Genomic DNA, 13,075 nt, shown 5'->3' with positions numbered 1-13,075 from the left:
TACCTGAATGCATGGGAAGAATATGTGAAACAACAGAGACTCACAAGGCGAATGATAATGAAAGCTAAAGTGAAGTGTGAAAGGAGTGTGATTGAATCTTTAAGAGAGAAAGGCATGGAAGGTGGCCGTGAATGGTACAAGTTCATGAGAGGTGAGAATATGTCAGAGAATGTTGGTGTGGAGAGTCTGAAAGTGAATGGGGAAGTTATAACAGAGAAGAATGAGATCAGGGAGACAATTAGACAGTTCTGGGATGAGGTGGGTGGTGTAGGTGAAGTGTTTGGTGTGAGAGAAGGATGTGTGACTCTGGAGATGAAGAATGCAGATGAAATGAATGAGAGAATCAGCAAGGAGGCGGTAGAGAGATGTGTGAAAAGGCAAAAAAATGGGAAGGCAGCAGGTTTAGACGGGATACCATATGAGATGTACAAAAATGGTGGGGAGGTTGTTATTGACAGGATGACTGAGGTGTTTAACCAGGTGTGGGAGGAAGAGAGGGTGCCAAGAATGTGGAATGAATGCAGGATGACTGTTTCATAAGGGAGGACACAAGAGTAAGAATGAACTGAAGAACTATAGGCCGATTGCATTATTAAACACAGTAGGTAAAGTATTTAGTGGAGTGCTGAATGAGAGATTGTGCAAATGGATTGAGCGAGCTGGAGTGTTAGGTGAGAAATAGAATGGTTTCCGTGTGGACAGGAGGGCTGAGGATAACTTGTTTGTGGTAAATTAAATGATTGAGAAAAAAAGAAAGGAGGGAGGCAAATTGTATTTAGGTTTTTTGGATATAGAAAAAGCTTATGATAGGGTGGATAGAGAAATGCTAGTTAGAGTCTAAGGAAAGATTGGGTTGAGTGAAAAAATAATCAACATAGTGCATAGCATGTATGTTGACACCAAAGCTAAATACCGACTAGGAGATACAGAGACAGACTGGGTGAAGAGTGAGAGAGGAGTTAGGCAAGGATATATTCTGTCACCAACCCTTTTCAGTTTGTATACAGAGGAGTTAGCAGCCAGATTGAAAAGAATGAATGCAGGAGTAAGAGTGGGAAATGAGAAGATAGGTGTGCTCCTTTATGCAGATGATGTGGTAGTCATGAGTGAGTCAGCAGTTGAGTTGCAGAGAATGCTAGATGTTGTGGATGGATATGGGAGAGACTTTGGAGTTAGGTTTAGTAGTGAGAAAAGTAAGGTGATGATAGTGAATAGGTCTGAGGATGAAAGATATGCAGTATGGAAAATTGGAGAGAATGAGATGAATCAGGCACGAGAATATAAGTACTTGGGGATGTGGGTAAGTCCAAGTGGGTGTGAAAAGACAAAGAGTGCAGCAAGAATGAGAGCAAGCAAATATGATATGCTGAGAGAGGAGTGGAAGAGTGTGGCAGTGCCCAGCATAATGTATGGTATGGATGTGATTGCATGGAATGAAAGTGAAATTGACAAGCTAGAAGTGGAACAAAATAGAATAGGTAGAATGGCACTGAATGCTCCAAGGTACACAGCAGTAGAAACTTTGAGAGGGGATATGGGATGGAGCACCTTTAGGGAAAGACTAGTTAAAGCCACACTTAGATACAAGGTCAGGCTGGAAAGAATGGATGAGGAAAGAATAGTGAGGAAGGTGTACTTGTGGAATGAAAGTGGGAGTCAGTGAAGGAAGAGGTGCATGAGAATGACAGAGAGGAGTGGTTTACAAGTGGTATGGGGGATGAGAATGGCTGGGAGGAATCAAAGTGAGCGTGAATGGATCGTGACAAGAGGAGGCAGGGTAGGAACTGAATGGGATGCAAGGAAATGGAAGAGTGAGATAGACAGAGAGGTGAAGTGGGTGGGACTGAATATATGGAAGAATGGGATGGAACAAAAGAGTACCCTGGAATGAAGATGAGATGACTGTCTGTTTTGCCATCCTTTTCTTTGCCTCAAATAGTTCTTTATACACTTTCATGTCATTTTCTATAGCATTAGTCACGCCATTACTTCGGTTTGGGTTGGGGTCATTCTCCTGGAGAAGATGTATGGCCTGGTTAATATGATTAAAATCTCCTCGAAAATCTTGACGGAGAGGGTTCTTTCAGGCTCCTTGTCCTCCTCCATTTCCTCCAAAGTATTTTGTTTCTCCAACTCCATGAGGTCGTCGTTGAGAGAGGCTCAGAATGACTGTCCAGCAGTTCTTGCACGTCATTCTCGCCCACCTCATTGAAGCCTGCCTTATGGGAGATATGAGCGATGTCTTTCCTTACTGCTGTAACATCGACAGGGACTTCCTGTTTACGTTCCACGACTCAGGCCACAAATTACGCCAACATCCATTCATTGCCGACTTGGACACCTCCTTCCATGACTCGTCGATGTTGTCGATCCCTTTTAATGTTATAATCCGTACAAGGAAAAGGAAGCCCCGATGTATGAAAGGTGGTATGATGGCAGCCTGGGTGGTGACCTTCTCTTCCGAGCTAGGGCACAGTGTATGGATATGAATGCAAGGAACTACAGGTGATCTGAGTCCCGCAGCAAAGTGTGCCAGATGTGTGACATGAGGGAGGACGAGATGGTAGAGCATGTCATGCTGGAGTGTGAGAAGTATGAGAGAGACAGACATGAGATGATGCAAGTGATTTTGACTGAATTAGGGCATAATAGGAATGAAAGAGTGGAGAAGACAGGAAGGGAATGGATGGTGTTGCTGCTGGGACTGTGTAGAGAGACAAGTGAAAGGATGATGGAGGCTATGAAGGAGTATCTGGAGAGAATATGGCGAGCAAGGTGTAGGGATCATTAACAAAGAGAAATGCTGCTTTTTTCTTTTTTTTTCTGTTTTGTCTTTTTTGTCCTCTACAGGAGCAGCCGATCCAAAGGCCTGGCTCTGGATTGATCCCGAGCCACCTGTAGCATCAATATCAAGACCACTCACTCCCCAGTCAAAACATAACAGCGTCACCAGCAGCTCATCTTTCTTAGTTCAGCTTACCACCAAAACACCCTGCAATGTGGCCTAGTGTTCCTAAGAAGACCAGGAAGTGTCTTACTCTTGAAGTGAAGCTGGGTGTTATTCACAGACAAGAGAGATGCCAGAAAACTAATAACATTGCTGGCCACCATCTTGACTCCATCTACTGTCTACTATTTTCAAGTCAAGAGACTCTATTAAGAAGGCTGGTGAGACTGTATCTTCCTTGCAAACTAAAAGAACCACCTGAACTCGTGACTCTACAATGGATAAAATGGAAAGCCTTGTGGAAATGTGGTACATACGTTTTGTATGCGGTACAATGATGCGCACTTTGTTTAAATTCCACAGGTTGCCAGTTAGTGTCTTTCCCGTTTCACTCTCCCTCCCTTTATAAAGTTAAAATCATCAACATTATAAAGTTACGTGCATACATACATTAGTGTACATTATAATCACTTAAATTAAACTACCTAAATGTTTAACTTCATAATTTTTACTTTCATTAAACCTTTTACTGTACTATGATGCACTCTCGCTTTGCTTACTCTCAATGGAAGTTCAAATCTGGGGTTAAACTTGTTATAATCGGTTCACTTAACGAAGTTTCGCTTAACGAAGTGTTTTTTTAGGAACATAACCCCTTCGTTAAACAGGGGTTGCCTGTATATATATATATATATATATATATATATATATATATATATATATATATATATATATATATATATATATATATATATATATATATATATATATATATATATATATATATATATATATATATATATATATATATATATATATATATATATATATATATATATATATATATATATATATATATATATATATATATATATATATATATATATATATATATATATATATATATATATATATATATATATATATATATATATATATATATATATATATATATATATAATATGAAACACAAGCTTGTTTTGTTGTTGATTAGGGCATGACGAAGGACTGCAGGTTGCCGAGAGGGGTGGACGCCTGAGGCTGCCAGGAGGGTCGGCAGGTCAAATGTTGTGACGCCCAGGGCGGACAGCTGGGGCGTAGCGTAGTGCGGTGGGAGTACAAGCGTGGGTAGCGGAGCAGGAAATGCAATAGGAAAGGGCAATAGGGATCAGCAGACAGGCGCAGATGGTGCAAGTGAGCTGTGAGTGTCGTGTGGCCCAGGTGAGGCTCCGGAGTTGTTATTGTTGTGATGGGTGCGAGAACCCTCAAGGTCGTCAACCTCCCCGTTGTCATGTTAACGGGCTTCCCATTTTCTTCTTCACTCCCTCACACACAGCTGCTGCCTCCCTTCTCATGTCTTTTAATTATGTCCTCTTTTTCTTGTAGCATAATGGTTTTCCTTTTCTTAGCATCACTGCTGTCATTAAGGAGTTTTCTCTTTGGTGCCATTGAGCAAGATACTAAAAACTTGAGGCAGTAAACGCAGAAGTAGGATAACACTTGCCAGGGGCGACGGTGTGGTGGAACTGAGGCAGGGTGTTATTGTATTCAAGCGTGAGGCGGGCGGTGTGGCGGGTAACCACTAGTGACGCCTGGCGGCCAACAATAACAATAAATTCCGCGCCTTACGATTTATAATTTTTTTTTTTTTAATCTTAAATTGCCTTATAGTGGACTGACGTAACTACGAGTTTGACGTAACTCGAGACCAACATAACCTGGGACTTTACTGTATATATATATATATATATATATATATATATATATATATATATATATATATATATATATATATATATATACAGGCAAACCCCGTTTAACGAAGGTTCACACAATGAAATTTCCCTACAACGATGGTTTCATTTTACTACCATCTGCTCGTTTAACAAACACCAAACTCGCTTTAACGAAGTTTTATCCGGGTAATTTTTTCCAAATTTGAAAGCTAGAGAATAGTCAAAGAGTGGGAAGCAGTTTGATTATTTAGTTCAGGTTTTAGTTTATGAATAAATAAAGATTCAAGAATTTTGATGTCGCTTGGGTAATTAGCTCTCATTAATATTTTAAAGTTGTCATCTGTTAATTTATGCCATAAATCTAGACAATGTGAGCGAATAGGGGAAAAATTGGGGTTAGTTATCCTAAATCCTGTACGGGGAGATATACTCTTGTGTTCAGCGATACGCAGAGTGAGTTATACTGATGTCGTACGACATCAGTATACAGTAAACCTACTTTTACTTGACTGGGTATGAATTTCAACTCCTTTATTCCCAGATTATTTAAAATTAATGCAATTACGACTCTTGTTTATATATGCTACCATTTCTCCTCAAATTGGACTGCTTTCCATGATGAAATAAATTTCCTGACAAATTTCTTTCAAAATAATAGTTACCCACGAAATCTAATAGAAAATTGTATACCTAATTTCCTGAATAATATATTTACCGCCAAATCAGATAACGATGATAACCCAAGTAAGAATTACTGTATTAAACTACCGTATTATGGACACCTAAGCTACGTAGTGCGAAGGAAACTGAATCAGTTATTTAAAATTCATTACCATAATAATTCTTTTCGGTTCATTTTTACCAACCCCTATACTATTAAATCTTTCTTTCCTTATAAAGACAAAATCCCCACTAACCTAATACCCAATGTAGTATATCAGTATACTTGTTCGGTATGTAAGTACCGATACATAGGCGAAAAGTCCAGAAACCTCACTCTGCGTATCGCTGAACACAAGAGTATATCTCTCCGTACAGGATTTAGGATAACTGACCCCAATTTTTCCCCTATTCGCTCACATTGTCTAGATTTATGGCATAAATTAACAGATGACAACTTTAAAATATTAATGAATGCTAATTACCCAAGCGACATCAAAATTCTTGAATCTTTATTTATTCATAAACTAAAACCTGAACTAAATAATGAAACTGCTTCCCACTCTTTAACTATTCTCTAGCTTCGTTCACATCTAATTTTTGGTTTCATAAAAGTTTTTGTCGAGATCTCCCTTTCCTTTTCCTCTCACTCACCTCACAGCTCCACCGTTAGATAAAAGTTTTCGTTTTTTCTCATAAATGTTAAATGAATTAATTTTTAACTATGTTCATATTTTAGACATATATCTTGTCATTTAACTCAATTTTATTTTTTTTTAGCTAACCTGATGATGCCGAAAGACTTGGTGAAACGTTGTTGAAAAATAAACTCTGGTCGTCCATCGTGGATGCTTTTTTACGTGTCCTTACTTATATATATATATATATATATATATATATATATATATATATATATATATATATATATATATATATATATATATATATATATAAATATATATATATACAGCTATAAATTGTAAATTGAATAGTGACAGGGAATGACACATTTTGAAAGATGTAGCTATCCCTGTGAATGTTTGGCAATGAGATATTCCTTTCAATCATGTCTTCTTGAATAGTGTCACCATCTCCATTCTTTGGAAACACAAAGAAAACACAGATTATAGATGGTACCAGCATGTGTGCAGAATGATAGTCTAAAAAAAAAAAAAAAAAGGCCACAACATAACTCTAGCAAAATAATAATCAGAGAAAAACTAAATCTACATTGGATATGAAGTTATATTAAGCTTCCCCAAAAAATCACTGCCATATACAAACAAACATCAAATTTTCATTATGGTCATTACATTCAAAATTGTTTTATATGATCAATTAATGCTGAGTACTAAATTGCTTAGAATTGCCGACAACATCCTAGCCTAATACAATGGTGACCATACTTTTAACATTCATTGAAGTCAGAATCAATAACCTTCCATGTAATGAAAAATGGAAAACTAAAATTAGTGTTTTCTTTTTTCACAATTTTCCTAAATTTCAAAAGCCTCATACAAAACTATGGCTTGAGACTTCAGTTTTCTATTCGAATTCGGAAACTCCCGGTTTTCAGCTTTAATTTGATATATTACAAACCTAGTTTAGACAATATTCGATTTTGGGCTTCAGATAGACATTAGCGTGGAATGGCCCTTGCATATTTGCTAGGCATTCAGAAATGTTCAAGTATTGTACAATATATTGACCATAATACTATTTTGTTAGGGCAACATTCTCACCCAACACCCACACAGGTGTCTCGCCACACCTAACTATACCCTCAATACACTTCCACGTGGTTATTTTATCTGTATCTCTGTTGGTTGTCCATAATGCAGCCCTATATGTCGACACCAGATCTATGCCCTTACAGGCGAGACTTCCTGTGCAGCCCGTCACCGTGCCCCGCCCCTTCCACTTCTTCCCCAGCAGGCCCCCGTCGCCTCCTCCGTGCCCTTATGACTCACCTTCTTGATGTTGTATATCCTCGTTAGTATTCCAGTACACCTGTCATTAAGTATAGTTAATTTCTCAGCTATTTTTTGTTGAGTGGGTGACAGCAAGCGAGACATCTTCACCACTCTAGTCACAACACATCCGGGAAATGCAAACACGTAGTTCCTAACTAACACTAAATGACCAGTATTCTATTTATTACAAGTAATTAAAATTTCAAGTAATTATAGTCACATAAAATATTGGTTTGCTATTTTCCGTAAAGCTATGGTTCTTTGAATTATATATATTCTTAATTAAGAAATGTGAGTTACAAATTGCTGAAATGTTATCCCATGCTTCTTTTCAAGACTGTCCATCCCTCCTTTGGAAACTATAATTTTTAGTTTATATTGATTTTGGAACAACAATTAACATTATTATCATTATTATTATTATGAATATTGTTATCATTATTGTTGTTGTTATCATTGCACTTATCCGAAATAGCTCTTCAAAATTACTTTTTAGAGATATACTTTTGAACATGTTTATAAATCAAAATCTTATTACATAAATCAAATTATCTCAACTTAAAAATGGTATCCGATAAATCAATATGGTATTTGAGACAGTGTTGAGACAAAACAAAATGCATAGCTTACGGACGAGGGAACGTCAGCTACAGTGAGATCTGCCACGTCCAGCATTTCGGAGGTCAGTTTTTTAATATTTTCTTGTCTTATATTCTTTAAGACTGTTTGAGGCTCATAGTTTGAGCTACAGACACTCTGGCAGATAAGTACGTATCCCGAAGTGCAGTGCTGATGTTGCCTGGGGGATCCTGAAGGTGGTGTTTATAGTGGCGGGTGTTGGAGGAAGTGAAGGCTCGGGTCAGGAAGGGTTGGCGGCAGGTGCGGGAAATATGCAGGGTCAAGTCAGGGAGAGGATTGAAGGAAGTGAAGCAATGCAGGTCATAACATAACATAAATAATAGGATAACAAAGGGCCACCAGGGCCCATTTAGGTTATCCTGTATCAGTCGCACAGCGACCTCGTCATCAGTACTTAAAGATACACTTACAAGTACACAATACATTATATACTAATTCTAAATATTTGGCCCATTAACAGGGCTAAGTCCTGCAGCGAAATCCTCTACAATTTGTGGTCCCCATACATGGGGATCATGTCTTATTTAACTATAGTAAATTTCTTATAAAACTATCATGCAGTGCTATACATAATTATAAATCTAATAAATTTAAGTGCTTATCTAATCTGTTTTTAAACATTGTCAAACTAGTGCTATTTACAACCGTCTCTGGCAATGCATTCCAGAAGTCTACCACCCTATGACTAAAGAAATATTTTCTTATATCTAACCTGCAGCCTTGCTTTCTAATCTTCCTGCCATGATTTCTAGTCCTATTTCCCTCCTCTAAGGTAAAGAAAGATCTCACATCTATGTAGTTTGTATCTGAGAACATTTTAAATAACTCTATCATATCCCTCTTATACATCTCCTCTCAAATGAAAACATGTTTAATTCCTTTAATCTATCTCTATACTCCAGGCGCTTTAATGCTGGTATCATCCTAGTTGCTCTTCTCTGAACTGCTTCTAACATGTTGATATCCTGCCTATAGTGGGGTGACCAGGCCTGTATGCAATACTCTAAATGGGGCCTAACATAGGAATTATATAAGCTACGCACCACTTCCTTACTTTTATAACTAACATTTCTATTTATAAAACCCAGGATCCTATTTGCCCTATTTCTTGCTTCTAAACATTGCTTTGAAAATTTCATAGTCCTGTCTATCACTACTCCTAAATCCTTTCCTTCCTCTACTGCCTCTAGCCAACATCCCTCCATCTCATAGTTAAAGTTTGTGTTGTCTTTACCTAAATGCATAACCTGACACTTTTAGAATTAAACTCCATCTGCCACCTGTCTGCCCATGCTATCAGCCTGTCCAGGTCTCGTTGTATTCTGTAATTGTCCTTTTCACCCTGTACTGCACATGCTATCTTAGTATCATCTGCAAACTTTGATACTTTGCTACTAATTCCTATATCTAAATCGTTAATGTACACCAAGAAAAGAAGAGGTCCTAGCACTGATCCTTGGGGTACCCCACTAACCACTTCCTTCCACTCAGACATTGCCCCATTTAATACTACTCTCTGTTTCCTATCAGAAAGCCATTCACTAATCCAATCAACTAACCTACCCCTATCCCATGTAGTCTCAATTTGTACACTAGCCTCCTATGCGGTACCTTATCAAACGCCTTGCTAAAATCTAGATATATAACATCTATGCTATTTCCATCATCTAACTCCTTGGTAATATATTCTAATATATCGAGCAAATTTGTAAGACAGGACCTCCCTGATCTAAAGCCATGTTGGGTATCTCTAATTAATCTATTCTCATTTAAATGCTCCCAAATACTACCCTTAATGATTTTCTCTAGTATCTTACATACTATACTAGTTAAACTATCGTCTAGTTCACGAATAAATTTCCTAATAATTCCCGGTTTTATATCAATATTTTCTAAAGCTCTTAAACTACTCGTCGCACTGTTTGTAACAGGATTTCCTATTCTTTCCCTAGTAAATACTGAAGAAAATTGTTCATTCAATAATTCTACTATGTCTTCATTTTGATCCACTACTACACCATCTTTTCTGAGTGGTCCAATCCTATCCTTATTTCTTTTATCACTGACCTTGTAATAACTATATAATTTTTTGGGATCTTTACTCCCAGCTCTAGCTAGTTTTATCTCTGCCTGCCTTTTACTTTTTTTATAACCTTACTCAAATCATCTCTGACCTGTCTGTACCTAATCAAATCTACATCTTCCCACTTTTCTGCAACTCTCTGTATGCCCTCTTCTTCTCTCTGATCTGGCTACCTATCTCATGAGTCCACCATAATGGCTTCCTGTTTCTCTGCCTTATATCTTTGTAAGGGATACACTGCATCACTATACCCTTTACTACAACCTTAAAAATATCCCACATCTCCTGTGCAGTTTTATTTCCAAAACTATCTTCCCAGTTTACCTCTCCTAATAACTGACGTAACCTACCATAATTGCCTTTCTGATAGTTTGGGACTCTAGTCTTATTCACTATATTATCCCTACTGGAATTAATGATAAATCTAATTATATGATGGTCACTGTTTGCTAAAGTCTCTCCTACCTCAACTTCCTTTAAACAATGCTCAATATTTGTTAGTACTATGTCTAAAACCTTCCTCCCCCTAGTAGGTTTATCTACCATCTGCACTAAATAGTTATCCTGAAAACTTTCCATAAACTTATTTTCACTAGCATCTCCTACCATCCTCTCCCAGTTTACTGACTTAAGATTAAAATCCCTAAGATAATTGTCTGACTAGTACACCCCTATTTATCTCATCTACCATAAGGTTGTCTACATCTGCTGACTGGTTAGGTGGTCTATAAAAGCTCCTACTCTAATAACCTTACTTTTGTTTACTCTAACATCCAGCCATAAGGACTCTACTCTGTTATCTACCTTAATACCATTAACCTGACTGGAAATGAAGGATTTTTTACATAAATAACTACTCCTCCACCTATCCTACCAATTCTCTGGTGTAAATACATAATGTATCCATCTACTTCATATTCTTTCCTATTTTCCTAAACTTTTCCTCATTTACCCATGCCTCTGTGACACATACAACATCTAAGTCCTCCTCAACTATATAACTAGATAACTCGTCCTTCTTGTTCCTAAGACTCCTGGCATTTACATAAAAACATTTAAGTCCTGCTACCTTCCTAGATGCTGTCTCCTTATTTGGAATCCTAATCTTATTCTCTCCTATTTGCACCTGGAAATCTTTCCTAATCTTTTCACTATCTCTGTTTATCCTATCTAATTTATGTCTAGCATCTTTCTTCTGGAATGCATTTGCTACCTCACCCCCTACACTCCATCCCAACTCCCCCTCCAGACATCCACTCAGCACATCCACACCCTTCCTACTCAGATGCACACCATCCCTAGCATACAAATCCCTTCGCCCATAGAACCTATCCCATACATCCACAAAGCTGACACCCACATCCTTACACATCCCTTTTACCCGATCATTCACATCAATGGCTCTAGACAACCATTCCCTGCTAACATACACACGAGGCAAGATTCCTGACACTACACACCTCCTACCACTCTCCCTTATCTTGCCTAACATTTCCCGAAATCTTGCCACTAACTCCTCCGACTCACCTGCTCTGACATCGTTCCCACCTACGTGCAAAACTACTACACCCTCCCTCTCCATCCCTCCAACCCTCTTCTGCACCTCACTCACTGCCTTCACACCTGCACCAGGCATACACACGTTCGTCCTCCTATCCTTGTCTTTCCCACAGAAAGTGCTATCTAAATACCTAACCTGAGAGTCACCCACCACACACACCTGAGGTGTGCTAGGCACAACCATCCTCCTCCTCTCCTCTACCCCCTTCTTTCTCCTTTCACTCACTACAACCACTTCATTCACTCCACTCTCACTCTCCCCTCCCCTCCAACAAACCGAACCTATTTTCACACTCAACAGGTTTAGTCCTATCCTCCCTAACTGCCTCCGCTTTCCTTCCCTCGCAACCTGCCATCTCTGCCCATCCTGACTACTATCTTTCCCAGTCTGGCTCGCCTGCTCCCTCTTCCCCACTCTGCTCTTCCCGACAGAGGGCCAAGCCACCCTGTCGCCCTCAGAAGGTCCAACCTTCGGCCTAACACTGATCTCCTGCCTAATTTTTTCCACTGCCTCCCCAAGCCTCTTAACCTCCTCCTTCAACTCAAAGATGAGAACTTCGTTCGCACTTTTCCCCTCACTTAGCTTTCTGATTTCCTCTCGTAATTCTCGGTGCTCAAGAGAAAGAACTAAATTCTCGCTCTTGAGCCTACACACCATACACTCAGAAAAGTCAACGACCTTCCTGTCATGCCCACACATCTCACACACAACAAACTCTCCCAATCCCACCTCAACACTCTCTTTCACGCACTCAATCACACTCTGATATACCTCAGTAGCTACCGCCATACTAATTTACAATCTGTTAACTCACAAACAAATAAAAATACTTGGTGACGGCGGGGTGGGGGGAACCGCGGTGGTGGGGGGGGGGCCTAAGTGAGGTCAACTAATCCTCTTTCAAGGTCAACTTGACGGTTACAAGCCTAGTCTCCTCGCTCTACCAAAATACTTTTAACTCACAAACACTGATTCTAACCACTATTTCACTCTAATCTAACACTTGCAGTACATACTTTCACTTCACTAACACTCAAAAGCACCACACACAGACACCAAGCACAAACACCACTCGCTAACTATAAAAACCACAGCCAAAAACGGAGCACACACACAACACGTCCACTCGCCACCGCAGCTACTCTCAAGGAGCATAACAAAGGTACAGGAGTAGAGTGGTGATGTGGGAAGGAGGGATATGGGAGACGGGGTGAAGGAACAGGAAGCGATGATTTCGATGCAGAGAACGTGAAACAGTTAACGGTGGTATTGATGTCCCATATTGGAGAGACGTAATGTAGTTATACCTTGTCAGTAATCCATGACGCGACTACATGTTGTGCTACTATACACATATTAGTTTTTATTTTATTATTTTTTTATTTATATTTCTTATATTTATTTATTAATTTATTTTTTATTTTTTTAATTTTTTTTTTTTTTGGCAGGAGTGACTATAATCGACTTTATTAATAC

At 38.7% G+C, this 13,075-nt stretch overlaps 2 protein-coding genes across 5 annotated transcripts in view; one reads left to right on the top strand and one right to left on the bottom strand.

The window, feature by feature from the left end:
• The window catches only part of LOC123514381 (membrane-associated protein Hem-like), a 215,930-nt gene extending 208,479 nt beyond the window's left edge, over positions 1-7,451 (bottom strand). For all 4 annotated transcript variants that reach the window (XM_045272263.1, XM_045272265.1, XM_045272264.1 and 1 more), the window contains exon 1: positions 7,314-7,451. In XM_045272263.1, coding sequence (XP_045128198.1) covers positions 7,314-7,418 — 105 coding nt within the window. In that variant the 5' untranslated portion in view covers positions 7,419-7,451. The remainder of the gene's footprint in view (positions 1-7,313) is intronic.
• A 340-nt stretch (positions 7,452-7,791) lies between these two features.
• LOC123514378 (trafficking protein particle complex subunit 12-like) overlaps positions 7,792-13,075 on the top strand; it is a gene marked incomplete in the record, with an annotated part of 139,140 nt that continues 133,856 nt past the window's right edge. The window contains 1 exon segment of the mRNA XM_045272261.1: positions 7,792-7,998.

This window comes from Portunus trituberculatus, chromosome 37, assembly GCF_017591435.1.
Source record: "Portunus trituberculatus isolate SZX2019 chromosome 37, ASM1759143v1, whole genome shotgun sequence".
In the NCBI taxonomy this organism is placed as follows: Eukaryota; Metazoa; Arthropoda; class Malacostraca; order Decapoda; family Portunidae; genus Portunus; species Portunus trituberculatus.
Note: the sequence above shows the minus strand (reverse complement) of the source record. Positions and strands in the feature narration are given on the sequence as shown.